This window comes from Coccomyxa subellipsoidea (assembly GCF_000258705.1).
Source record: "Coccomyxa subellipsoidea C-169, whole genome shotgun sequence".
In the NCBI taxonomy this organism is placed as follows: Eukaryota; Viridiplantae; Chlorophyta; class Trebouxiophyceae; family Coccomyxaceae; genus Coccomyxa; species Coccomyxa subellipsoidea.
Genome location: NW_005178039.1, coordinates 1,912,707 through 1,937,900, shown reverse-complemented (window position 1 = coordinate 1,937,900; position 25,194 = coordinate 1,912,707). Strand labels below are relative to the sequence as shown.

At 52.9% G+C, this 25,194-nt stretch overlaps 10 protein-coding genes across 10 annotated transcripts; 4 read left to right on the top strand and 6 right to left on the bottom strand.

The window, feature by feature from the left end:
• Nucleotides 1–318: 318 nt before the first annotated feature.
• On the bottom strand, nucleotides 319–1,708 carry COCSUDRAFT_40629 (U-box-domain-containing protein; the record flags this gene model as incomplete). Its single annotated transcript, XM_005649846.1, has 5 exons — nucleotides 319–472; nucleotides 601–734; nucleotides 871–1,065; nucleotides 1,201–1,386; nucleotides 1,493–1,708. The coding sequence occupies 5 exons, from the start codon at nucleotides 1,706–1,708 to the stop codon at nucleotides 319–321; spliced, it is 885 nt and encodes a 294-aa protein (XP_005649903.1).
• Nucleotides 1,709–3,947: 2,239 nt separating this feature from the next.
• On the bottom strand, nucleotides 3,948–5,173 carry COCSUDRAFT_6454 (hypothetical protein; the record flags this gene model as incomplete). Its single annotated transcript, XM_005649845.1, has 5 exons — nucleotides 3,948–4,116; nucleotides 4,275–4,452; nucleotides 4,559–4,640; nucleotides 4,745–4,954; nucleotides 5,066–5,173. Coding segments are annotated over 5 exons (747 nt in total), but the record flags the coding sequence as incomplete, so codon positions are not given.
• A 1,051-nt stretch (nucleotides 5,174–6,224) lies between these two features.
• Nucleotides 6,225–9,313, top strand: COCSUDRAFT_61578 (prolyl-tRNA synthetase; the record flags this gene model as incomplete). Its single annotated transcript, XM_005649844.1, has 11 exons — nucleotides 6,225–6,347; nucleotides 6,603–6,738; nucleotides 7,022–7,233; nucleotides 7,490–7,577; nucleotides 7,677–7,762; nucleotides 7,847–7,991; nucleotides 8,099–8,145; nucleotides 8,246–8,407; nucleotides 8,560–8,721; nucleotides 8,924–9,041; nucleotides 9,168–9,313. 11 exons carry the CDS (start codon nucleotides 6,225–6,227, stop codon nucleotides 9,311–9,313), a joined length of 1,425 nt encoding a protein of 474 aa, XP_005649901.1.
• A 448-nt stretch (nucleotides 9,314–9,761) lies between these two features.
• On the bottom strand, nucleotides 9,762–10,517 carry COCSUDRAFT_40627 (hypothetical protein; the record flags this gene model as incomplete). The annotated part of the gene is made up of 3 exons (XM_005649843.1): nucleotides 9,762–10,139; nucleotides 10,280–10,369; nucleotides 10,458–10,517. 3 exons carry the CDS (start codon nucleotides 10,515–10,517, stop codon nucleotides 9,762–9,764), a joined length of 528 nt encoding a protein of 175 aa, XP_005649900.1.
• A 515-nt stretch (nucleotides 10,518–11,032) lies between these two features.
• COCSUDRAFT_13619 (NUD24_ARATH Nudix hydrolase 24 chloroplast precursor) lies at nucleotides 11,033–12,463 on the top strand (the record flags this gene model as incomplete). The annotated part of the gene is made up of 5 exons (XM_005649842.1): nucleotides 11,033–11,236; nucleotides 11,340–11,406; nucleotides 11,554–11,813; nucleotides 11,964–12,158; nucleotides 12,272–12,463. 5 exons carry the CDS (start codon nucleotides 11,033–11,035, stop codon nucleotides 12,461–12,463), a joined length of 918 nt encoding a protein of 305 aa, XP_005649899.1.
• A 610-nt stretch (nucleotides 12,464–13,073) lies between these two features.
• Nucleotides 13,074–14,091, bottom strand: COCSUDRAFT_40625 (hypothetical protein; the record flags this gene model as incomplete). The annotated part of the gene is made up of 4 exons (XM_005649841.1): nucleotides 13,074–13,256; nucleotides 13,417–13,461; nucleotides 13,592–13,744; nucleotides 13,789–14,091. 4 exons carry the CDS (start codon nucleotides 14,089–14,091, stop codon nucleotides 13,074–13,076), a joined length of 684 nt encoding a protein of 227 aa, XP_005649898.1.
• A 1,096-nt stretch (nucleotides 14,092–15,187) lies between these two features.
• On the bottom strand, nucleotides 15,188–15,679 carry COCSUDRAFT_61574 (hypothetical protein; the record flags this gene model as incomplete). The annotated part of the gene is made up of 1 exon (XM_005649840.1): nucleotides 15,188–15,679. The coding sequence occupies one exon, from the start codon at nucleotides 15,677–15,679 to the stop codon at nucleotides 15,188–15,190; it is 492 nt and encodes a 163-aa protein (XP_005649897.1).
• A 2,403-nt stretch (nucleotides 15,680–18,082) lies between these two features.
• On the top strand, nucleotides 18,083–19,747 carry COCSUDRAFT_13563 (hypothetical protein; the record flags this gene model as incomplete). Its single annotated transcript, XM_005649839.1, has 6 exons — nucleotides 18,083–18,416; nucleotides 18,529–18,629; nucleotides 18,709–18,782; nucleotides 18,936–19,148; nucleotides 19,247–19,443; nucleotides 19,554–19,747. 6 exons carry the CDS (start codon nucleotides 18,083–18,085, stop codon nucleotides 19,745–19,747), a joined length of 1,113 nt encoding a protein of 370 aa, XP_005649896.1.
• Nucleotides 19,748–19,865: 118 nt separating this feature from the next.
• COCSUDRAFT_27959 (lipoate protein ligase-like protein) lies at nucleotides 19,866–21,425 on the bottom strand. The gene is made up of 4 exons (XM_005649838.1): nucleotides 21,041–21,425; nucleotides 20,719–20,957; nucleotides 20,423–20,571; nucleotides 19,866–20,291 (listed from the first exon to the last, which is right to left on the bottom strand). The coding sequence occupies exons 1-4, from the start codon at nucleotides 21,187–21,189 to the stop codon at nucleotides 20,109–20,111; spliced, it is 720 nt and encodes a 239-aa protein (XP_005649895.1). The 5' UTR covers nucleotides 21,190–21,425; the 3' UTR covers nucleotides 19,866–20,108.
• Nucleotides 21,426–21,591: 166 nt separating this feature from the next.
• On the top strand, nucleotides 21,592–25,064 carry COCSUDRAFT_46684 (polyadenylate binding protein; the record flags this gene model as incomplete). The annotated part of the gene is made up of 8 exons (XM_005649837.1): nucleotides 21,592–21,925; nucleotides 22,065–22,167; nucleotides 22,454–22,504; nucleotides 22,648–22,901; nucleotides 23,049–23,216; nucleotides 23,350–23,537; nucleotides 23,759–24,013; nucleotides 24,176–25,064. The coding sequence occupies exons 1-8, from the start codon at nucleotides 21,788–21,790 to the stop codon at nucleotides 25,062–25,064; spliced, it is 2,046 nt and encodes a 681-aa protein (XP_005649894.1). The 5' UTR covers nucleotides 21,592–21,787.
• Between the last annotated feature and the right edge of the window lie 130 nt (nucleotides 25,065–25,194).

Sequence of the window (25,194 nt, the reverse complement as noted above, 5' to 3'; positions counted from 1 at the left end):
GCCACTGCTGCCACCGCCAGTGCCGCCGAGGCAAAAGCTCGCTTATTCATCCAGCGAGGCCGTCGCAATAAGCGCCTTTCCCTCCCAGTGTTCTCCCCCGCAAAAGATGCTTCCTGGGAGGTGGCTTCGAGGGCTGTCAGCCTCCTGTCTAATGCATCTTGTGTGTCTCCCACGGACCGCAGCTGCAGCTGCACGTACCTGCAGCACGGCACCTCTGCCATTCACATCACAGGCCCATCCGAGGACACTAAGGCTTGCAATAGCACAACAACAGGTCATGATGATATTCCTACAGACATGCGCTTGAGCAGGATGTCCTTACTTGAGGGTGACTTCTCGCAGCCGCGCTTCCATTGCAGCTGCAGATTTGCGAGCCACCGTGCCGCTGCCAGGGAACAGGAGATGCTCGCACAGCGCCACAGCTGCAGTGCTGCCGAAGCTTGCTTCGACCAGGTCTATGATCTGACTCCATCTGCGCTGGCCACAAAGCTCTCACTGAGAGTTCTCATGCTGCAGCAGAGAAAGCTTGCACTCAAACACCTCGCGATGCAGCACGCACAGCAATGCAAGGCAACGGAGGAGGGGGCTCTGCTGAAGTACCTCAGAATTAATTGGCCCTCGACAAAGTCCTCCAGCTGGCGCATGGCTGTGTCATCCACCTCTCCAGGGAGCTGGGTCCAGCACTCCAGGCAGGCTCTCAAGTGAGCACACTGCTGCGCCTTGTCCAAGCCAGCCTGCCATGTGAAAAGCCCCCCTTACACATTTATTATGCAAACTCCGTCATTGCAAAAGGGGGGTGCCTTCGTGACTGCAGAACAGAGTCGGGGAAATGATGCACAAGCTCATGTGAAGGTCTTAGCTGGTGCGCACCGTCAGGAGGGTGCCATAGACGGCAGCGGCTTTGACTTTCCAGCCAGCGGAAATGAGCCCTTGGGCAAACACTTCCATGACTTGCACATCGCAAGCGTTGGACGGGTGCGTCTTCACGTACTGCACGCATTCCGGCGACAGGCCTGGAACTGACAGACCCTCTGCCAACTCCACAGCACGGCGGACATACTGAACCTGCACCATAACAACGTTTCGAGTTAAAACCTAAGTCCGATCTGGTCAACAGAGAAGCATCTGCTGTGTGATATTGTGTGACATGCAGTTGGGAGCAAGATGACCGCGGGAATTCCCGGCCAGCTTAGTGCTTACAGGATTGATGCAGTCTGCAGAGCAAGCTGCCTCAAGGCAGGCGGCAGCAGCTGACTCTCTGTATTCTGCAGCGCGCACTCGCAGGACATAGACTGGAGTCAACTGATCGATGCGCAGGGGCAAGCGAGTGATTGGATCGTTGTGATTCTTTTCCACATGGCTGGTGATGGCATGTCGCTCATACACCTGCAGGAAGACATTGACAGCAAGTGCTTGACAATGGCACTCTTTGCCTCACAATGCTGGGTATGCAAAAGTCTGGAGAATCTGGGCAATTTCCTTGCAGGTTTACCTGGCCTGAGCTTGAGATCACCGGATCCTTAAAGATATGGAGGGTGATCGGGCACACAAGATCCTGGGGTGTGTCAAGGAGAGCATCCAGCACTGAGCTATTCCTTGGAAGTGATGCCTCCTCTTTCGGATGAAAACTGAAAGAAAACGTCCTGTCTTGCTGCCGATGCTGTCCTAACGGGCTGCTTAATAAATAATTGGCATCGATGTCGCTCATATGCTACTTCCAATACCTGTATTGGGTCCCCGAGTGGCAAATTCCACGACTGGTAAGATCGTAGAGGATCTGTCGATTTATTCACCGTGCACCAATGCTTAAATGCTCAGTACGGCAGATTGTATCATCAGAAATCCATGATTTTCTTCACAAGGGACAATTGAGCTCAGAAATTGGGCAACAGGTACTGAAGTAGTCATCACGTGGCACATGAGGTCCACGTGCCGGCGGTTACACGCACTAACGGCCTCCCCGACCATCTTGGCTTGCGCACCACACGCTCGGAGTTATTGAATGTCTCTTATCAGGATGGAGAAGGAACCGAGCAAACTTCAGCAGGTTTCGAAAGAACAAGAACCCCCCGTGCTCCCTACACTTGTCAGCCTCGACAGTCTAGATATATTTGGAGTTCCAGAGCTCGCTAAGCAGCCAGAGACCTTGGAAAGCATCTACCAAAATTTCGTCGCCCCACAAAGAGATGCAGGAATAGGCGTGAATGAGCCAGCAGGGCCAGCAGCACAGAAGGCGCAAAAGAAATCACCAGAGGCAGTCACTGTGATAAAGCCAGAAAAGGTCGTACAGCTTCGACAAGCGCGCAGTCAGGCGAATGGCTTGTCCTCGCCACGGAAGAAGCTCAGGTGGTTCGGCTGGTGTCAGCAGCAGCCCAAAGCGAGTAGCTGTCTGGGAGCAACAGCCTGCCTGGAGGCAGAATTCACAAGAAACCATGGCAGACAGATCGCCCAGGTCTCCAACCTCGCAAGGGGATGATTCTTCCGTGGCAAAACGGAGAAATGCTCCAGCAGAGACACTGATGGCCAGACGGCCGCGGGAGTCATCCTTGAAAATGAGAGAGCGCAGAGAAGCAGCCCGTGTCAAGGAGTCAGGCAGTTTGTCTAGGGCTGGGTCAGCTGCGGCAGCTGTGCACAAAGGCGGGCAAGCTATCAGTACTGATGCTGCAGAAGATCGAACAGGTCAGGCGTCAGGTAGGCACCCGCTTCCCATCAATGACTAGGACTTTTTGACTGACTTGCAATGAGCTTGCGCTTTTGAGGGGAGACTGAGAATGATGAATGTCAATGATGTCCTGCTGCCTGTGGCAGGGAGACAGATGGACATGGACTCCAAAGACGATCCTGCGCCACCCAAAAATGCAAGCACTGCAGGGGAGCGCACAGATGCAGCTGCAGGTAATAAATTACAAGAGGCCTTCCATGTTCCTCACAAAACATGCAACTAGGGCTGACAGGGTCCAGATGGCGAAGCAAGACTGGACCCAAGAATCTTTGATGATCATGACTTTTGCGCTTGCGCTTGCAGATGGCACACCCAATACCGGTACCACACATAATGGGCAGTGGGAGGGTGCAGTGGCGTCGAAAGCAGATGATGTCAGCAGTGTGATCCAAAAGAAAGAAAGCATTGTGGACAGCATTGCAGATGCTGGCGCTGGTGTACCTGGAAAGGACAACTTCCTGATCAAGTCTGCCTCGGATGAATCCACTGCAGGCACCACAATAGTCCATGGAGAGGCTGGAGAGCCCACCGGCCCAGTCACGCAGCCTTCAACTCCCCAGCAAGGAGCCAGGGATAAAGTGCCGCACGTGGACCCCAAATTTCTGGTAAGCCGATTGCTGCCCAAGATCAAGATCAGGACAAAGAGCGGCAACAGCGATGTGAAGGGCAGCAGAAGCGTGCAGGAAGCCAGTCATGATCAGAAGAAAGTCTCAATCTGGTGCTGCTTTGGGATGTCCTGAAGCTCCAGTAGTGTCGAAGTACACTTGTTGCAGTTGTGGAGACCATGTCAGCTTGCACATGTCGGGTGTGAAACGTGCCTTTTTCAGAAACATGCGCACAATTCTAAATTTTACAGGTCCTGGCCATGCCCAGATGCTGCACATGCATTAGCTGCACTAGACCAAGCGCCTGCTGTCTGTAGCATCTTGTAGTACAGCAATAAGTTAAGCATTGGATTTTGAACATTTGAAATAATAATAGAATGGTAACCACATGTGGAGTATACCAGAAATCTACAATTGACAGTCAATGTGACTGCTCAAAAAAATGAGAACCTCAAGTGAGATCATGCGTTTGTAACTTTCCGAGCCTCAGGATTGTGATAGACAGCCACATCCTGAAATTCTGTGCCCTTTTAAACTTAGAGAGATGACTGCCTGGTCAAGTCACCATGAATTAGCAGATCTGTCCTGTCATTCAACCCGTTTTCGAGCTTCATGCCAGTCATCCCTGAGTATTCGCCCTTAGCATATGCTACACAGCAGTCCACTATTTGTTTCCAGATGGGTCTGGAAGCCTGGAACGGCATGGCTGCGTACTCTGCTAGTGGCATCCAGGCCACAGCTTCCAGCTCATCCTCTTGCATGACAAGCTCTAACTGACCAGGCTCTGGCCTGCACATCCCAAAATTATTGACAGCATTTAACTGAGAACTAAAGATGGTTGCTTGCAGAGTCAAATGGGCATGCCATGCAGCTGTTGAACATCAAAAGGGCGCAGCACTGCTGCACCCAAATTGCTTTGCTTTGTTTGAGTGCTGATGAGTGCGCACTTGAGGGCCACAACAAAAAAGAAGTCCGACTTGCCAAAGGCAAACCCGTGGGCCTGCCGCAGAGCAAGGACAGCGGAAAATTTGGCCCTCACGCCTGTCTCCTCGAGAACCTCCCTCTCTGCAGCAGTGCTTATGTCCTCTCCAGCATCCACCAGACCCGTCACCAGCTTCCAAACACCTGCAGGAGTGAATATGTTGCTTCAAATATCGAAAAACATACTTGCGTTGCAGTGTCCTTGCAGTACAGCTCTTAAAGCAAGAGGTGCGCAGCCCAGGCTTGTCACCTTTCCCCTTGAGGGGCCCGTTCCGCTCTTGTACTACCAAGACCTGACTGTATTCATTCACCACAAAACAGCCAACGCCCACCTGTGAATCATCGAAGTTACTAGGGAGTTGCAAGCCGCGCATTTGGAAGGAGCATCAGTAGGGCAATAAAGAATTTGGGAGGGCGCCTCATCAGCCCAACAGACAAGCAGGTGGGGATGGAGACAAGTTGTTGCCTGATGGGATGCATTGGCAGGCAATTTGCTTGGATTTGCTGATAGCCATCGAGTCAGCTGCACATAGTCTGGCTCGGCATGATGGAATATGAATCCCTGTCTGACAGCTTCCTCTACCAGAGCCACCTTGCTGATGGGCACTTTCAGCCAGATGCCTCTCCGATCCTGATCTTGCCAGGCCTGCATTATATGTGATTGCTGAGCAGATTGTTACATGTCACAGACAACGTATACCCTTATTTAAGTGTGAATGGTGCTAGTGGTCCTTGGCCTGAAGTTGGAAGAGCTGACCTTGAGTGAATAATCAAGTCGTTCACTGAATTCCTTGGGATCGGTCGGTAGCTGATCTTCATCCAATATGATCCCTTCGTATCTGTCTTCCTCTCCCTGCAGCAGTGTCACCTTGGCAACAGGTAGCTCTGCGGTCATCCTCGAAGTCCTGGAAGTATGTATGTTGCAGCGTCCTTGTGTGGACAAGCAGAAATATTTTGGGGGACTTATGTATTTGAGTCTAGGTGATCGCTCTGATCTATTGCGCCAAAGTCCAACACTGCTGGCCAAAAGGGCATCCCACTTTCCTCTTAGACTTCTGGTGCTTTGTCTCGATGAGACAAGCGACTGTCCCAGCTTCAGGAGATGCTTGCACATTACCGATGCTTTGCCATCAGAGAATTTCGATCCTGACCGTGAAGACGAACGCACGTGCTTCCGAAAGCTGCTTTCGGAAATTTTGTCTGCGGGTGCTGTGGACCCATTTGTGGTGAAGATCGCATAGCTCAGCTTTCGAATGCGTTCATTGCAACATCTATGTAGCTACCTTACTTTGCTTGGGGTACATCATTGACCTGCACACATATATAAGAAGCGCATCGCTCTGTTCCTCTGCTTTTCTGATGCGATATCCTTTGCGAATGATCAATTTCACGATGTCCAATCCACTGCAGAACTGAAAGTGTAACGTAAAGGAACAAAAGAAAAGTTTCCAGGTGTTAACATTAACGCGAAAAGTGTTTCTTTTGTCCCATGGCCAGTAGCATCATTGGCTCAGCGCCTCCAACTCTGCTGCACCTGAGGTAATCATGCAAGCCTTATAGATTTTGTTCTTCATTGCCATTTATCCTGGTGCCAACAAACGATCGCTGGAGGGGATGAGCTGAAGTAATTATGTGATTTACTAGGTGTCCAACCTTTATCCACCGCCGTGTGGCTGCAGCAAATGCACACGGGATGTTATCCTCGTTGAGACTTGCGCGCAGCAGTAGCAGACGTTTCAGCTCTTGGTACGTCCAGTGCAGCGCAGCCACAGCCGAGCGCCCCCCTAAGGCATCAAAGGGGTCCTCAGACAAGGACAAAAGGATCACTCCGAAGTCAACTGACTTCAGCAGGTACTGGTGCCTGGCACGGCAGACGAAATCACAAGCAACATCTCTTCGGAGGCTGTGGGTGAGCAATGCTACCCTCGAACAGGTGGTACCTGGATGTGGTGAGGGATGCGGAGCTGGCAGACTATGGCCCGGTGCGGGGCACCATGGTCATCAGACCTTACGGCTATGCCATATGGGAAGGCATACAGGTGCGCAGGCAGCGCTGATGTCTAGTAATGTACACTTTATTGCCCTCTGGGCTCTGAGTTTGCCATCATAAAGATTATTATGTTATTATTACCCTCTGGCCGGACGCGCATTTTGCTGCCGAGACGGCACATGCATGGCTTGGCGGTACAGGTCTGCATGTCTTGCCCAGACATGCATTGCCAAGACATCGCATGGCTGGCTGCCAGCAGGAGTCTTGTGTGTTAAAGTAACGCCCAAAATTCTTTCATGCGCAGTCGTACCTGGACTCGCGGTTCAAGGAGCTGGGCGTGCAGAACGCGTACTTCCCGCAGCTCATCCCGCTCTCCTTCCTGCAGAAGGAGGCCGATCACGTGGAAGGATTTGCGCCAGAGCTGGCCTTGGTGACCAAGGGTGCGCTGCTGAGCCTGCACACCGCATCAGCCCTAACATGAGTCCAAGAGGCTTTGGGATATATCTGCACAAATTTGCCTCTGCAATGATGATCCTGCTGATATCCCTGCCATCCTCAGGCCTTCCTCCGCCAGACTCTTAAGCTTGGGTGGGTTCTCACACGCGAGGCACAGGAGTTTTCCTGCAGAGCTGTTGCTCACATGCTAGCAGGGCGTACTCATACCATATGAATCAGTCTGTAGGTTACTTGTACTGTGCAATTCAGCATGCTGGGCTTGGGCAGGGGGTGGCAAGGATCTGGAGGAGCCGCTGGTGGTACGGCCGACGTCTGAGACGATGGTGAACCACATGCTGGCGCAGTGGATCCAGTCGTACCGCGACCTCCCCATGCTGCTCAACCAGTGGGCCAACGTGCACCGCTGGGAGCTGCGCACGCGCCCCTTCATCCGCACCCTCGAATTCCTCTGGCAGGAGGGCCACACCGCCCATGCCACTGTGCGCCAATCTCCACCCTTGTTTGTTCATCCCCTTGCTCCTGCTCTCTCTCCTCTCTGGTAATGTCAGGTGGCATGGTTGCGGTTGTGCTTTCGCTCACATAGTTGCCAAGTACAGGTGGCAGTCCTCACGGCCTGCATACTTAGTCACTGACTCAGAATCATCCATTCTGGAGTTTGTGATCAATGTCATAAAGTCTTGACAGCAGGCAATGGATTTCGTGGCTCTGAAAGATAGCAGTGTGGCTTGTCTGCAGGCTGAGGAGGCGAAGGCCATGGCCCAGCAGATGGTGGAGGTTTATGCTGACTTTGCAATCAATTGTGCAGCCATGCCAGTCATTCCAGGTGTGCTAGATTGCCTCTCAATGCTGCGAAGGGCGAGCGGCGAAGGCATGCAGTGCAGTCTGTCCCAGAAATATGATCATGGTGCATGGATGTATGCAGGCCGGAAGTCAAGGATAGAGTCATTTGCTGGAGCCAATGTGACCCTCACCATTGAGGCTATGATGGGAGACAGACGAGCCCTGCAGGTCGGATCCTCTTCAGTAATTAACCACCTTGCACTTTTCTAATGGGCAAACTAGTAGCAATCCTGAGGCTGTGCACCATGGCAGGCGGGCACGAGCCATGATCTTGGCGACAATTTTGCGCGGGCGTTTGGGACTCAGTTCCTGGACGAGTCTGGTGAGCTGGTGCACCCGCAGCAGACAAGCTGGGGTGCCAGCACACGCCTCATTGGCGGCATCATCATGACACACGGTGAGAGGCCCCTATGGGAATACACTTCCTGTTTCTATATCCATGCAGCCTTCGATTTGCCCTGAACTTGCCCTGTCGTGCTCACCAGGCAGCGTGTGCACGTGCAGGAGATGACATGGGGCTTCGACTGCCACCAAGACTCGCACCCATTCAGGTGCAGTGCAGGAGTATCCATGATGGGGTCGTGTATAGATGGGTTCCATCTGCCCTTTCTGCCATTGTCCCATTGCCTGAGTGAATGAGTGCATGAGCAGGTGGTGATCGTGCCCATCCTGAAGAAGAACACAGACACAGAGGCGGTGCTGGCAGCTGCAGACGCCCTGGCCGAGGCAGCCAAGGCTGCAGGCCTGCGCGCCAAGGTGGATGCCGGAACGGAGAAGACCCCCGGCTTCAAGTTCTCCTACTGGGAGATGAAGGTGTGCTCTTACCTTATTTCAATTGGCACCTTCTACTCTTGGAGGCAGTCAGGACCACTGCCTCCAGTGCACCACTACTTGCATGGGGATCATAATCTGCAAGTCCATGCCGTTGGGAAGGAGGGTTGAACAGGGTAGAATGAAATGCGCAGGGGGTGCCGGTGCGCATAGAGGTGGGGCCGCGTGACGTGGCGCAGGGGACGTGTGTGGCGGCGAGGCGGGACCGGCCCGGCAAGGAGGGCAAGCAGTTTGGCATCCCCCTGGAGCCCGCTGGCTTCGTGGCCAGCATGCGCCAGCTGCTGGATGATGTGCACGTGAGTCTTTCATATAAGTCAGTGTGTCTTGATCTGCTCACTAGGATGATGCCCACCTGCGCGTGCAACCCGCTGCCGTGAAACGGAATCAGACTGCTCTTAGACCCACTGACTCCACAGGGCCTGTCCTGCTGGAAGTGCGGAAAGACAAATGCCTCATCATTTGAGAAAGCATGAGGCTGAGCTGGCACTTTGTGTGCAGGATGGCCTCCTTGCGGAAGCAACTGCGTTCCGTGACGCCAACATTGTCGATGTTGAGTCATATGATAATCTCAAGGCGGCGATCGAGGCTGGCAAGTGGGCAAGAGGGCGTTGGGCAGGTGTGCTGCCAGGAACAGATTATGTTAAGGAGTAATATTGTTTCTGTGATTATCTCTTACCTCAGCAGGATTTGTGCCTCTACTATTTCCATGGCAGTTAAGGAGGCATGTGTTTCATTCTGACAGGGTCCGATGAGGATGAGAAGCGGATCAAGGAGGAGACGACTGCCACACTGCGGTGTATTCCCTTTGATCAGCCTGGCGGCTCCGGCCCATGCTTCCTGACAGGAGCAGACGCGGCCGAGGTGGCCATATTTGCCAAGGCATATTGAGTTTACCCCACGCAAAGCAGAGCCAAAACACTTGTATTGTACCCTTTCTGCTTCCAAACTGATAGGCACTTTCCTCGAGAACTGAAGCCTTTCTTTCTGTGTATTTCTTTATAATTCAGGCTCTTTCTCTAATCCAAGCTATGTAAACATTTGACAGGCTTTCAGGACTGATGTTTAGGCCTGTTCTTGAGGGCATCTTGCATAAAAGGATGATCCTAGTCCTCTTCATCTGCGTCGCCTGCATCCTCCTCGCCTGCTTCCTCTGCGTCATCATCCGCCCCATACTTGGAGATGACGCTGCGCTCGTTGCTCCCCAACACCCCACTGCTTTCCGAGCCCACGGCAGCCGTCGCAGGGGCGGACGCCCTCGCCTGCCACACCACACACAGTGACGTAATGCCCACAATGTGATTTACTGCTGCTTGGACACAGCAAGGCTACGCCAACATCAGGCAATTATTGCACATTGACCAACAGTCTCCCTGGCAATCAACGAATCACTATAACGTAGAATTGAAAAGTTCCATTCATTGGTTTGCAAGGGCAAGTAGCACAGCGGTAAGCATGCTGGCAGTCTCACCCTGCGGGCGCCTCTGCCGTCCAGGCGCAGGATGTATCGCACGGCGTTGAGGGCTGCCGCGGACAGCGGCCGCACGAAACTGGCAGCGTAGAAGACGCTCAGCAGCAGCAGGAGCGCTGCCACCGTCTGCAGCAGCGACTTTGCACCGCCCCCCAGATCCCTCAGGAACTTCGTTGACCACTCTCGGAAATTAAAGCCGCCGCCGTCCTCCCCATCACCACCGCCCCCCCTTCCACCCTTGCCTCCCTGCAGCATGTGACCAAGCTTGGCTGTCGACTCTATACTGGGTTTACCGACTGCACAAGAGTCTGAAGATGCAATGCCAAGTACTCATGCATTGCGGTTCAGGTCACTGGAAGGTGAGGAGATTGGACAGCAGGCCGCACCTTGCCTGAGCCGCCACCTCCAGCATCATAGGCTGCCAACATGTCCTGCTTCCCCTGGAACATTTCTTGGAGCGCCTTCTTGGCCGCATCCTGCAATTGCACCCATCCAGTGAGCCTAGGTGACTCAGCATAGACACCAAAAAGGAGAGAACGCTTGTCTGCCCTCTCCTGCACCCACCTCTTTCTTTTTGTTCCTGAATGGGTTGAATGAGCCCCCTTGCTCTCCGCCTGCAGCCATCATCTTCAGTGGGCTGCGACACCTCGCTGCTTTTGGAGGCCATGAGTGCCGTTGACACCTATATCTATGAGGCTGCATATAGATCTGCATTTGGTATGATTTGCACGCCATCTCTGTTGCTCTGTTGCTTAGATCCGAAGCACGTGTTTGCTGCATAGTTCCGACTGCTCAAGTGGGAGGATTGCAAACTGCTCTGAAGCTATTATTCTTTACGACAAATGATGTGACAGTCACGATAGTTCTCAAAACTCCAAAATTTGTAATTCTACCAACTCAATGTCAGTGGATTGTTTGTGGAGCTTGATCAAGTCCAGCAGAAACTCTATCTGGAACTTAGGGTTCCTCGCTGGACCCTATCTGGTTTGCATCTTCCACGGAAGGCTTCGTTTTGGGGATTGTGCTGTAGAAGTAATTTGTCGACTTGAAGCATGTGAAGTTTTCCTTGAAAGTGTCAACAAGACATCTCATGCATGCCCTACACAACCAATCTTGAAACCAGATCAGTGTGATCTGGAATGTCTACCCTCCCTCAAAATCTCCAAGGATACTTTCGATGGATCCAGAAATGCAATGGTGGCTTGAGAGGAAAGGAAAAGTACCATCCTTGGACCGTTGGTAAGAGCACAGTGGGTTACCTTCAGCCATGGCTGTTCCAGAAGCTGCAGGCAGATTTCCCAGGTGTATTCAAGGTGAGCCTTTCATGCCCACAAAGTTCTGACGTTTATTGAATCAGACTTAAGAGATGGCGCCAGGTCATGCATGTATCTTTGAGATTGACTTTGCATGGGTCACCGGGTGACACAGGTCTCGACGAAACCTGAGGCTGTAGGCAGCCTCATTCTCGACGAGAGCTTGAAAACTTGCGAGGAACGCAGTGCAGCCCTGGCAGGTACTCCCCTGCCAGTCAGTAAGATGGCAAGGCTCAACAGGCAGTGCTTATGGCCAGTTCCCTCTTGCATGTCAATGACACCCGCGGCAGGTTGAAGTGGCTGCACAGCAAGATCGCATCATGCATCCTGCGTACTGTGCAGTGCAGGCGTGCTAGCGCAGCTGAGGGATGAGGGCGTCCTGACCGGGTGGCGCAGTGAACTCTACCCAGTGCTGACCTCCTTCCAAGGGCAGCCGCTGGCTCTGGTCGAGCGTGCAGCCGCCGTGCACCTGGGCATCAAGGCATATGGCGTGCATGTGAACGGCTACGTGGAGACAGAGAGGGGCGTTGAGCTGTGGGTGGCCACGCGCAGCCGCAGCAAACCCACCTGGCCCGGCCGCTTGGACCACATTGTGGCTGGAGGCCAGGTCAGCGACTGCACACCATGCAGCTTGATTTAAACCACATGCAGAGCTCCACAAGCTGACACTGTTATACTCAAGTAAGATATCTTCATTATGCCCGGGTTTGATAATGCGCAATTGTTCACACGCCTGAATGTGCTCTTCTGTGTGCAGCCGCATGGGCTCAGCCCAGGGGCTAATGTCACCAAGGAGTGTGGTGAGGAGGCCAGCATTCCAGAAGAGCTGGCGAGGAATGCAAAGCCTGTGGGTGCCGTGAGCTACGAGGAGATGCAGGAGTCGGGGCTGAAAAGAGATGTGCTGTTCTGTTACGACCTTCAGCTGCCAGCTGACTTTGTACCTGCACCCCAGGTTAGAATCTGTCCCTTGGATTTTGCATTGTCATGACCGGTTTTTGCAGCTCCTGACACCCTGATGTCATTCTCCTAATAGTCAGCTCAAGGGTGCATATTGCCTGTGACCAGGATGGAGAAGTGGAGTCATTCCAAAGACTTCCTATTGAAGAAGTGGCCGAAATTATAGCAAACACAGACAAGTTCAAGGACAACTGCAACCTTGTCATCATTGATTTTCTCATTCGCCATGGATTTATCAGGCCTGAGCAGGAGGGCTACCTTGAGCTTCTCGCAGGATTGAGACTGGGGCCATTGTCTTGACATTACCGCTACTTGTACAGAATATATATTTTTCATGGCAGTGTCAATTTTCCAATGTCAGACCATGTCGAGTCATGGAAACTCTGGTTGGGACGCTATCATTAGGATTGTAAACGCCATCGTCCAACATCATCCACACTCATCCAAACACCCTCTGCATGCGTTGTACAGGTTGCTCCGGATTCCGGGAACATACCACTAAATTGCATGTCCTCCTGAAACCAACTGTCAAGTGGCCTGCCGCTGCGCTCTCAGCTGGGCTGCACGCTCACGCCAAGAGACTGCCGCCTGAGCTTGGACCGTTTCGGAGTGCATTCGTCGTTCAGGGCTGAGCTGCTGCTGGGGCTCTGGAGACGGCTGCCGTGCACCCAGGCCTGCATGCTGTCCCACCCTGGGCGGGCTCACTTGAGACGCAGCTGCCGGCAGACCAAATATAGCAGCCTGCATGACAAGTTCAAAAAGCAAATCCTCACCAAACGTCTACTCCATTTCCAGGCTCATGCCTGTCACTTCTGGCAAGCAAAGCAATGAATTTGGCTGAGCTGTATTGCTCATCTCACACTTCACTTAAATGCTAGTGCTGCACAGTCCTGTTCAGCCACCCAACAGGTCATTGCCACACATATATCACTTGCAGTGATCTTGAGGAAGCACATGCCTCGTGGGCCTCCTGTGCGCTCAGGATGCGCTCCTCTTGGCGCGCTTGTGCAGCAGGCACCTTCAAAGAGACGGCATTTGCTCCACCTCCAAATGCATCACCAGGCTGAGCACCCTCCTCATCCAGCAGGGCATCCTGCACAGGCAGGCATTTCACCGGTAAAGCAAAACTTGAGGGCCGCAAAGCAAAACTTGAGGGCCACAAAGCAAAACTTGAGGGCCACAAAGTTGTCACAGAAATAGAAATTGGCGCTGCGTAAGTATCACAGGGACAGCGTGCACAGCAGGCTCATCACCTTGTTGAAAACAAAACGGGTCCACTGTTGTCTGCTGTCTATGTCCTGCGCAGCAGCATATACAAGAGTCTACAGCTGCATGTATGAAGGCTGCCTTGAGCACAATAGATTATTCAATGATCATGGGATGAACCACTTTTGAGCAGAATTGGCAAAGGAAGGAGCACAAGTTTACCTGCTTGTTTGTGCGTGCCAGGAGCAGCTTTGTGCGGGCCTTCATGCGTTCTCCAGCAGACATCTCTTCGTAGCCGGGAATGGCTTCTACGAAATTGATCTTCTCAGGTCTCCCGGGGCCCTCTTGCGGGCCAGTCTGAGTGTCTCCGCGGCTCTGTTGCCTGCTTCTGTGACTTGTATCATGATCGGCATGCCCACCTTTCCGTGCTGCACGGTGCTCTGCATCTCTGTGCTGACGGCTTCCAGAGCTATGTTTGTCTGCGGGGGAGGCTGTCCTTTCATGAGCAGAGCGATGTCTTCTATGCTCTCGACTGTCTCTGTCCCTGCTCCTGTCTCTGTCTCTATCCCTGTTCCTATCTCTGCTCCTGTCTCTGTCTCTATTCCTGTCCCTGTCTCTGTCCCTGTGCCTGTCCCTGTCTCTGCCCCTGTCCATGTCCCTTTCCCTGTCTCCTTTATGCTGTCTCCTTTCCCTGTCTTGGCTTCTGCTGTCAGCATACTCATGACTTCGCCTGCGATCAGAGTCCCTACTCCTGTTCTCTGTCCTTCTCTCCTCACAACGGTCTGTTATGTGCCTTGACTTCCCATCTCGCTCTGTATCCTTGAGATGGGTCCTTTCATTCCTCTCCCTCGTTTTTGGAGTCTCCTCTGAAGACTTCTTCAGCTTTTTGGCAACCTGGTGTGCCAGTGAAGAATCGTCTCCAAAAGGCACTGAGGTAGACTGAGCAAACTTTATGAATCCCTGCGCATGCCGTTTTGAGGTGTCCTGCACCCCTGTATCGAAGCCAAGACCCTGCAAGGGAACAAATGGTCATGGGTTGTGTTTTAGATTACAAGCGATCAATATAGCAAATCAATTTCCTGTATCTTTTACCCTTTTTTGTCTCGCGCCAGCATCAATGCTGGAGAACAACGTGAAGAGATCATGAGCTTTCTCCTCTTCCATACTTTTGATGTCAGATCAGATCATAAGGTCAAGGTGAAAGCCAAAGTAGCTGATTCTTCTGGAGGCATACTTTGATACGATATCAGGTTTTAAAGGGGAATCGACGTGCAAGAGTAAAGACGTAGAGCTTTCGATGTCCATTTCTACAAGAAATAGGGACAAAACGTGGGCAGATCACAACAAGCAGGCTAGAGGTCCAAGATTACGCCACTTGGGAGAGGGAATCCATTGCATAGGACGCGAGGGTCAAAATCGCAAGAAGGTTGGTGCTTTCACTGTTTTGAAATATTACTACTGAAACCTGGTTGTTGCGCATCGGCCCACAAGATGCAAACAAGTTCAACATCCATTTGTCACAAGTGGCGGTCTCCGAGAGTCAAGTATTCAATCAAAATCCCAACTAGGCGCTCGGTCTGCCTACAAGTTGTATTTTATTTGCATCTCTCTTCTCTTATCTTTCTCTCTTTATCTTTCTTCTTTTAATCACAAACCAGCAATGCCTGCTCTGTGGACTCACAAAGCCAACATCAAGATCTAGTCATCCTGTGCAGAATTGGAACCTGTACGTCATGAAATGTCGCACGCCCTGTTATAGCTGTCACTGTCCGAGGAAGCGTCCAGCCTGAGGCACGTCCCACCCGATCCGAGGACCTCTCACTTTGGTAACACAAGAGTATCTGACAACATGAAGGACAGGTCAGGCACATCAGTATCAGCTGCCGGGTCTGTCTCAACCTTCCATTGCTCCTGGCCAGCCAGTTCTGTCTCCAGCATTGATGATGAGCGGGCCAGCCGAGACGGCGAAGCACTGCTGCCTCTATTCAAGCTCCTGCGCGGCGACCCACCCTGCTCCAAATGGGTCAAGGCTGCACTGTCCGCGAGAGGGGCTGAGCCACCGTGCTCCCAAGCACTGCTTGCGGTCGTGGACGCAGCCTGTGACCGGCCGGAGAGGTCCCGGGCACTTTCAAGGCCCGATGCTGCCTGTGTCAAGGAAGGGCTGGCCTCGAGGCCGGTGCCAAGTGGAAGACTCATCCCAGGGATCAGCGTCGGGTCTGTTGCCCAGGCCCCAAAGCCAGAGGTGTCCAAGGCTGACTGACTGGGCAGCTCCGCAGCTCCTGATACCTGCCTCCCATGGCCAGATGCCATTGCAGCACCCTCCACATGATCCCCATTCCCCACAGGAGCTACCCGGGTACCTGAAGGAATGGTGCATTCTTACGATAAAGACAATTTCCTGCTTATCAAGAGGCTGTCGATGTGAACGGCACATAAGAGGAACAGCAAGTCGCGCCAACATGCCAGCAAACAGATGCGGCTGGACAGAGAGCTCTTGCCTGAGCTACCAGCCATGTAGTGCGAGTCTAGAACGACTCCAGATGCTGTGAAGATGTTGATTGCAACTCCTGAAACCTCTGCCGGTGCGTCCTGATTGCCTGTAGCAACAGATGTCACACATTAAGAATTTCGTAGTTCATCATCAGCATAGAGGCTTGAAGGGGCATTATACCAGAGGGACGGCGAGTTGAGCAAAGTGCACACCAGATGCTTGCTCGCCAGCTGATCCCTGTGAAGCCTTCAAGTCAGGCGGCTGCCTAGCCGATGGCTCCAGTTTGCTTTTGGGACATCGTGAGAGGAAGCGACTCTCTGCCTTGCTGCCCTCCCACATAATTGGGGTAACTTGTTTCTGGTGTATCTGCGGAAATCATACCATCACATCATTGCTTGCTTGGGTTGTATATAGGTGTCAACATGAAGAAATGTGGGCCATGCAGGAAAAAGGATCAGTCACCAGATTCAGTACCTCCACAGCACCGATGTGAGATGCCTGCTTAGCAAGCTGAGAAAGCCCAAAGCCATCAGGGCTATGTGTGCTCTGAAGGTGATCCATGAGGATGTCCAGAGACACGATATCAATATCTTTGCCGTCTCCACGGTCATGTGTTGTCACAGATTTCAACGGACATAGCATTTGTCTGACCTGCAGTCCATAGGCAAACAGATTGAGGCGTTTTGGCTATGCGTGCAGGCCAGTGCTGCTCCAGAATGTCAATATATGTTCTGCTGATATCAGCTCTTTAGATCAAGACATCTGGTGCCCCAAACCTGCTCAAGAAAATCTGCCTTGCTTGAGATGAAAATATCATGATGGCTGCCTGCAGATTGTTGGTCTGGGACCATTTGTTGAGTTCCACTTCCAGAAGTTGGTTGTGCGGTTGAGTCCACTACAGCGCTGTCCTTGACTTGTGGAGCCACTGCTGTACTTCCTTCAGCTGCCTCCTCAAACCCTCCAAAACCGTCATCGCTGTCAGCATCATCTGAGGCATCTGCGCCATACATTCACATTAACGAAGCCCTGTGACATTAAGGCCTCAAGTGTCATGCCTTGATGGGATGCAGATGCACAAGGGCAGCACACACCTGGACTCTGGGCCACACCTTCTTCCACATCTTCAAAATCTCCGAAATCATCAGAGCCATCATCCGTTGGACAGTTTGCTGCCTTTGTGCTACGTTCAGCTGAATCGGGGTCATCTGTGAATTGACCTTTAAACTCTGAATCCATGAGCTTGTCTTTAAGGGCCTCAGCTGGTCTGGCAGGTTCTGCCATGATACATTCCTCCTCATGTTGTGCCGATTGGACCATTTGTTCGCCAGAGCTCTCCAGCAGGCTTGAGGAAGAAGGCTGCACGTGAGGGTCAGTTGCATCTGGGCCCTCATCCTCTCCTATGCAGCCATCTGTGGAAGGATCGAGATGATTGCCATTTTCTGTGCCGCCAACGCTATCTGTGGGGAGTTCCTGGGACGTTTCGTGAGGCACCCGTTCTCCTGGCTCTACTACAAGTACATTGCTGATCTCCGTATCTTCCTGAGGCCCTGAGGGCTTTGAAATATCACTCATGCTGCAACAGCTATTGCATTCGCAAATATATTAGAGCACAACACACTCTGCAGCGTTTCTATGCGGTGCTATGCACAACGGTGGTCACAAAAGCATCCAGCACTAGTGCTTTCCCCAATGTTCTATCAATTTGTAGACGAACCTGATCAAACAAATGTAAAGTCGAGTTAGGTCACCGTAGAGGATCAAAAAGAAAGAGATCTGGAGGAACACTAGGACAACTAAAAGGCTAGATTATTCAGCAACAGAACCTGACGACCTTATGAACCTATTATAGATAGCTGTTCTGTCATTTCAACTTCTTCTTTGCGATCACGAAGGAAGGGAAGGGATATTGTAGGAAATGCAAGGAGGTTGACTGGCCAGCTTCGCGGTTGCGGGAAGCTATGGACCACCATGCTGCATGTGTTCCGAAATCGGGGGTGGGTGGGAAGCTCGATGTTGCACATTCAATTACAGAGCTATTGGGCTGAATCTTGGATATTCTAAACTCTGAATTCCGAGCAGTATGGTAACGATGTTTGAAATTGCATTGGAAGCGTACCGGCCATCAAGCAATCGTCTCCTTTGAAAGCAATATCTTATAATGAAAATGAAGTTATGCATTTGGATGGGTTGATGGTTTTCGATGCCTGCTCGCAGCAGTTGAGATGTGCCGAACTGGCACCAGAGGAGGAGGCAGCGGTGGGCACTGTGCAGCACAATTTGATCTTGAAGCAAAGCGCAGGGAATACATCCTGCCAGCACCAGCCTGGGCACAAAGCATCATACGAAGCTTGCTCAATGACCCCCGAGATGAGCCTGTCGCCTTTTTGTTCCTCAACGTACTGACACTGGCTGTTCCAGCTGCTGCTGCGCTGTTTTTCCTGCCCCCATCCCACAGCCTGGGAGCCGCGTACCTCGCAATCAATTACGGTGTATTTATCACCAGATTTCTGGTGGCCCTTCTCCATGTCACAGATCATCGGCGCCTATTCAAAGCAGGTGGAGTCCAGTTGACCTCTGCCAAAGAGCTATCAAGCAATTAATCAAGTAAATCATGGCTTCACTGGACGCAAAGAGATGAGCTTTACAACATTTTATCTGGAAATTGCAGAATACAACTACTTGAATAAAATTGCGGTGCATTTCTTGGCTCCATTCTATGGTGTGCCGAGTGGACTGTACAGTCTCCACCATACGAAAATGCATCATTCGGTAAGGAAAAATATTTCTCCATGTCCTAAAATATTTTGGAAAAATATGAAATCTTCACTTATGTCAGCAAACCCTGCAGGAGAGCAACGGTGCGCATTCTGATTTGTCATCCACTGAGCCGTACCAGAGAGACAATGTGCTCCATTTTTTAGTGTACGCCCCCCTGCCCTCTGCGCATACTAGGAAGATCTCAATTCCCGCTCCAATGCTGCTGAAACCCGTGTGATGCGCTGTACCGAAACCAAGTGTGGTGTTAGTGTGGTAGTAAGGTGGTGGTAGTGTGGTAAAGTGGTAGTGTGCGAGCAGGTACTGGATCAGGCATACTGTTGGAGCCTGGGTGGAACTCCTGGTGTACGCGCTGTACCGGCGACGCTTCCGGCTGTTTGGGATGTGCTTTCTGACGGAGACGGCCTACTTTGCGGGTGTCTACCTGCTGTGGCAATGGAGGCCTGTGGCCACCCTGTGGACACTGGTCATCCCATACTTGCTGAGCTCCCTGGCGCTGATGTTTGGAAACTGGTGAGCTGTTTATGTTCTTGCTGCACATTTATTAATTTCCTTCGCGAGTCTTCACACACTTGAACGGCATGTCTAAGCAGCTGGTTTGGCTGCTTCAGGAGCCAACACATCTTCATAAACCCAGAGCATCCCAGCAGCGCCTATGGCATGGCCTACAACTGCGTGGCCTGTCCTGACAATGCCATCACCTTCAATGATGGCTACCACATCCAGCACCACCTGAACTCAAAAACCCATTGGTCTGAGCTTCCGAAGCGCTTTCAGGAGACAATCCATGAGCATGCTCAGCAGCAAGGTGAGCTGCCTCCCTGGAAAGTACCCCATAACTTTATTTGCAGTCTGCATCACTTTTGCAAACACCTGCAGTTGTGCAGATGACTGAAAAGCGTGTCAATGGATGTGCAGCGCTGGTCTTTGAGGGCATTGGAGTGTTCGAGGTGGGTCTGGGAGTGTTCCTGGGCCGATTAGACTCCCTTGTGAAGCACATTGTGATCTGTGGGCAGCCCTTTGCCTCAATGGATAGTGGAGCGCTGGTGGAGCTTTTGAGGAGCAGGCTCAAACCTGTCAGAAAGGGACATGATAGAAATAAGATGTCCTAAAAATAAGTGGTCCCTCCTACCGTCAAGCTGTAAGCAAGGATTTTCTACAAAAGCTCCAATACGCACATGCATGCAATGTGATTATCAGTGCTCCTCAGCCGGGAGATGCTTGTATTTTCCATGCACTCTTGCTTACACAACCAGGCAGCCCTACTTTGGCGCTCGCATTGAAATTCATTCATGCATTCTCTCCCGGATTTTAATGCTCAGAAGAATCATAATCCCATTTTCTCTGAAATTCAAGATGCTCGATTGGCAACACCTCATGAGTCATAAGCCCTCATGCATCGAGTGATCGGCGCTGCCGTTACTCTGGTCAAATATCCCTCCATGGTTTCAGCACCATCCTTATTTGCCTACATTACAGCTTTATTTCTTTTGTGTTCCTTAGGTGCGGGCGCTGCAAGACCTCCTCTGCTTCGGCAAGGCTCACATGTTCTATCTGAAATCCAGCATGTTTTAGGGCATCCACAACACCCTCCGTGACAGCAGGTCTGGCCATGAAATCCTTCAGACGGCACACAAAATCCAGGTGCTCCCGGCCCTGCGCAGTGCAGACAAGCTCTTGACAAGCACAGCCCCATCAACATGGGAAGCATCATGACTGAGATCTGCCTCAGGGCATGAAAGAGCCCCAGATCATACCATAAACTTTCATGCAGTAAGAATGCTTACCGCACGATATTCCGGCACTCGCTCAGGGTGTTTAAGCAGGGCCATATTTTCAGGGTCAAAGTCCCACAGCAGAGATGTGTGGTGGAGCCAGCGCTGTTTAGTGATCGCCTGCGCGTTGCCACCAAACTTGCGCTCACCGAATGTGTAATCTGCAGACAACACGCATCCTCATGTATCCATCCAGCATGCGCAGGTGGTAGAAACATGCCATATGTGCAATTTGTCAGGCAACTCGCTGACTATTAATAAGACTGACATGACTTGGTGTGGCATGAAATCTTGGACACAGGTCTCACCGTGCTCTCGCAAGCTGAAGTCGCCGTGGGGCCCGAAAATTGGTCTGTAAAAGCCCTCACTCCACTGCATGACTGGCCGCGGGTAACACTCTACGCCTTCGACATCCGATGCATTGCATATCAGAGTACTGAACGTTGTGTTGTGATCCACAACTACCGTGCCTCCACCTGTGAACCGCTTGATGACCTGCACTCCCGCTGCCTTGGCAGCCCCAATGTGTACGAGCGCTTCAGGTTTCCTGACCACAGATTTGAAGAAGCTGTCATGATCTGAGCACAAATGTACAATTCAACTGCTTCCACTACTGTGAGACCACCTTACCCTGAAATGCCTATCACAATGGCTGGGTCAGGCGTGCCCTCGTTAATGATGCAGTAGTTCGCGGAGTCTGCACGCAGGAGTGCTTCTTCCAGATGCAGCTGCCGCAAGATGGGCACCCCTCTCATTCTGAGGAGCCTGCAGATTGCCATAGGCTCTGCCAGGCCCTTTGTCTAGGGGTTCTACATGTGCAGTTCCACTCAGCACAAATGAAACTGCATATACATAAGAAATCCAGGCCAACGGGGGAACCAGGTCGCTCTTACAAACTTGGCATCAACAAGGCAAACCCTGATCATAACCCACAGATCCTGCAGACTGAGACTGCCCGAATCCCCTGATCAAACAGTAGTAATGCAGGTGAAAGATATATACAAATTTTGACGGTCCAAAGTCACATTGTTCATAAATCAGCATCTCATGATCGCGCTCATCACCAAATTCCCTCATGCAATTTCTGGAGGGATAGGTGTCAACCCTTTGAAAAGGGTTGGTGCGATATCGATCGGCGGCGACTAGGCCGCTCTCCGCGACCTCAGTTGTCCTCTCTTCAACTCCAAATCAGCAACACTATCAAAGAGCAGAAGCTCGATCGTTTCGGGGAGCGTTCCGCTTACCCCACTTATATTTAAAAAAGAGGCCTCTCCCGCAAGGAAGGTTCTCACCAAAAAAACCACCCAAAAAAAGGAGGTCTCAGTAACCGCGAGGAGCAGATAAATCTTGAGCCAGATATAAGCAACAAAAAACAGCATGGCAACGACAACAGCAAATGGTGGTGCGGCGGTGCCGGAGGCTGCGGCAGCCACGCCTGTGCACAACTCTTCTCTGTACGTGGGAGACCTGGACAGGGACGTGACCGAGGCTCAGCTTTTCGAGATTTTCTCCCAGGTGGGCCTCTTGTAGGCTCGGCATCGACGTGTACTGGGGCCAGGTGTACCTTTGGGATACTGAATGGCTGTGGCGAGTGCCTCCAGTTGCTCCTGTGACTCAGCCGTCTCCGTGCTGATAACTGAGCTTGGCACTGCAGATCGGGCCTGTGGCTTCCATCCGCGTCTGCCGCGACGCTGTGACACGCCGTTCGCTGGGCTATGCATACGTCAACTACAATAGCGCTCTGGATGCCGCTGCCGGTGAGTGTGGCGATGTTGAAGCCCTGATTGCCAGCTGGTCATCTGCAGGAAGCTAGGCTGCGTTGTTCTGCATGGTTTTGCATCCTATTGGATATATGGGATCGACTCGTGTGCAGTATTGCTAGGGAGGTGTAGAGGAGAGCAAGGTAAAAGCGAGGCAAATCTTCAAGAGAGTTTTTGCTAGTTGATCTGGAGCCTTTGCAAGACGTGCATGTAAGGCTCCCGTGTGTGTACGCGTCATTTATCTATTTTGAAAGGCTGACAAGTTGCATCTGTGTGTTCACAGCTGAGCGAGCGATTGAGGCCCTCAACTACACCTCTGTGATCCCTGGCAAGGGTGATGCTCTGATTCTGCTGAAAGGAAGCCTTGTTTGGTTTTCTATGCCTTGACTTCATCACTTGCATTGGCTGATGAAGAATATTTGGCGCATCACAGTGTTCACTCACAGCATTGTGACAGCGGTGAATTTTGCTCGGCAGAAGGCGGCGAGGACAGCAAGCCCATGCGCATCATGTGGAGCCACCGCGACCCCGCCTTCCGCAAATCGGGAGTGGGCAACATTTTCATCAAGAATCTGGACAAGGACATTGACAACAAGGCTCTGCACGACACCTTCACCGCCTTTGGAACCATCCTGTCCTGCAAGGTGGCCACGGACCTGGCCGGCAACTCCAAGGGCTATGGGTTTGTGCACTACGAGAAGGAGGAGGCCGCGCAGCTCGCTATCGAGAAGGTGAGAACTCTCCCGCTTCAAGGCACATTTCCTGATCTTGAACCAATATAAAGCAGCTTGAGCGCTGTTTCAGGAATTCTGCTCACTGATGTTGTGCATGATGTCCCACTGGGAAATACCATTTGTTGATAAATGGGGTGCCCGCAGGTCAATGGCATGCTGCTGGAGGGCAAGAAGGTGTTTGTGGGCCCTTTCCTGAAGCGCACTGAGCGGCCTGTTGACAAGGAGCAGCACTACACCAACGTCTTCGTCAAGAACCTGAGCGAGAATCTCACCGATGAGGAGGTTGAGAAGATGTTCAACGAGCATGGCATGGTATGCAATTTCTCCTGCAGATTTAGCAAGTGACAGCTGGATGTGACTGCTGGAAGCCTTACAGAATGCCAGCATGTGCAGGAGTAGCAGCAAAGCACTTGACAGCTGAGTGATTTCTTCCGCTGTCATGCAGGTGACGAGCTTTGCCATCATGAAGGATGAGGCTGGCAAGTCCAAGGGCTTTGGGTTCATCAACTTTGAGGATGCTGAGGGAGCGCACGCGGCTGTGACTGCTCTGAACGGCAAGGAGATTGACGGCAAGGAGCTGTACTGCGGCCGCGCGCAGAAGAAGGCCGAGCGCGAGGCTGAGCTGAAGCAGAAGTGAGCCCCTGAACTTCCTTGTTTCCTGCATACCTCTGTACTGTCATCCAACAGCTGCTGCAGATGCATTTGGGTAAATAGTGTATTTTGCAAGCATGCCCCTCACCCAAGAACTGCTGGGTATGCAGTTGTTTTTGCCATCATCCGCTGCGAGGACCTGTGCTGTATGGCTGAGAGGGTGTGGTCGGGATCTGAGTATCGTGCGCTGACTGCTGCTGCAGGTTTGACGAGGTTCGCCAGGAGCGCATTGCCAAGTACCAGGGGATGAACCTGTATGTGAAGAACCTGGTGGACGAGGTGGACGACGACCAGCTGCGCGCCGAATTTGCGCCGCACGGCACCATCACCAGCGCCAAGGTCATGAAGGACTCCGCCGGCAAGTCCAAGGGCTTCGGCTTTGTGTGCTACAGCAGCCCTGAGGAGGCCACCCGCGCCGTCACCGAGATGAACGGCAAGATGCTCCTGGGCAAGCCCATGTGAGTGTCCTGCTCCCTCCCGGATGCAACACTACTTCATGCATTGTTCGCATGGACTGATTTTTTTCTATCACCCTTGTAGAGAATCTTTCTGCTGCCGTCGCTTCTTGGCATTGTTGTGGTCAGTGCTTGAATGCTGATGCTGTGTTTTGCCATGCGCAGGTACGTGGCCCTGGCTCAGCGCAGGGAGGTGCGCCGCCAGCAGCTGGAGCAGCAGTACACCCAGCAGCGCGTGGCTCCCATGTCTGGCCGCCCCAACGCTCCCGGCCCAGTGCCCATGCCTGGCGTCTTCCCGCCAAACGCCGTCTCCTTTCCGCAACAGTACTTTGCCCCGCCCACCAACGCCTACGGCCCCGGCCCCCAGCAGCGTGGAGGCCCCCAGGGCCCCTACGGCGGCCCTGGCGGCGCCATGTACCAGCACATGCCGCCCTTCGCGCGCGGCCCTCAGGGTGCCGGCCCGCGTGGCCCTCGCGGGGGCTACGGCCCGGGCCCCGGCCCGTACGGCGGCCCGCAGAATGTCGTCATGGTCGGCCCCGGCGGCCGCCCGCACCCTGGCCGTGGCCCGCGCGGCCCTCGCATGAACGGCCCCATGCACGGAGGCCCCCAGGGCCGCGGCCCTCGCGGCCCGGGCCCAATGCACGGCGGCCGCGGCCCGCGCGGTGGCCCGCACGCTGTCCCCAACGGCCCCAACCACGCCCCTCCTCCGCCGCCGCCCCAGCCGGCTCAGCCCCAGCCTGTCCCCACGCCGTCGGCCGTCGTGCCCGGCCAGGAGGGCGGCAATCTGACCACTGCCATGCTGGCGGCCGCCGCGCCCGAGCAGCAGAAGCAGATGCTGGGCGAGCGCCTGTTCCCGCTGGTGCAGCGCCTGCAGCCTGAGCTGGCCGGCAAGATCACCGGCATGCTGCTGGAGATGGACAACAGCGAGCTGCTGCTGCTGCTGGAGTCGCCCGACGCCCTGGTCGCCAAGGTGGACGAGGCCATCACCGTGCTCAAGCAGCACAACGCCCTGCCGGAGGGCATTGCAGTCAACAACGAGCCCGTCGCAGCCTGAGCGGGAGACATTGCAGAGAAGGGTTGCTGTGCATGACGCACAGTGCTTTAATCATGCTGTCCTCGATTCATCCGGCCGTGAACATGTGCTGATGGACTGGGCTGCCAGAGTTGCTCCTGCTTGGTGTGAC

Bases quoted from the DNA above. Each gene is read 5' to 3' on its own strand.
- COCSUDRAFT_27959 (XM_005649838.1), bottom strand. From the start codon at position 21,189: ATGGCAATCTGCAGGCTCCTCAGAATGAGAGGGGTGCCCATCTTGCGG. The intron at 20,958-21,040 runs GTAAGGTGGTCT...ATCTGTGGTCAG, and splicing joins ATTGTGATAGGCATTTCAGG to GAAACCTGAAGCGCTCGTAC. The intron at 20,572-20,718 runs GTGAGACCTGTG...TGTTGTCTGCAG, and splicing joins CTTCAGCTTGCGAGAGCACG to ATTACACATTCGGTGAGCGC.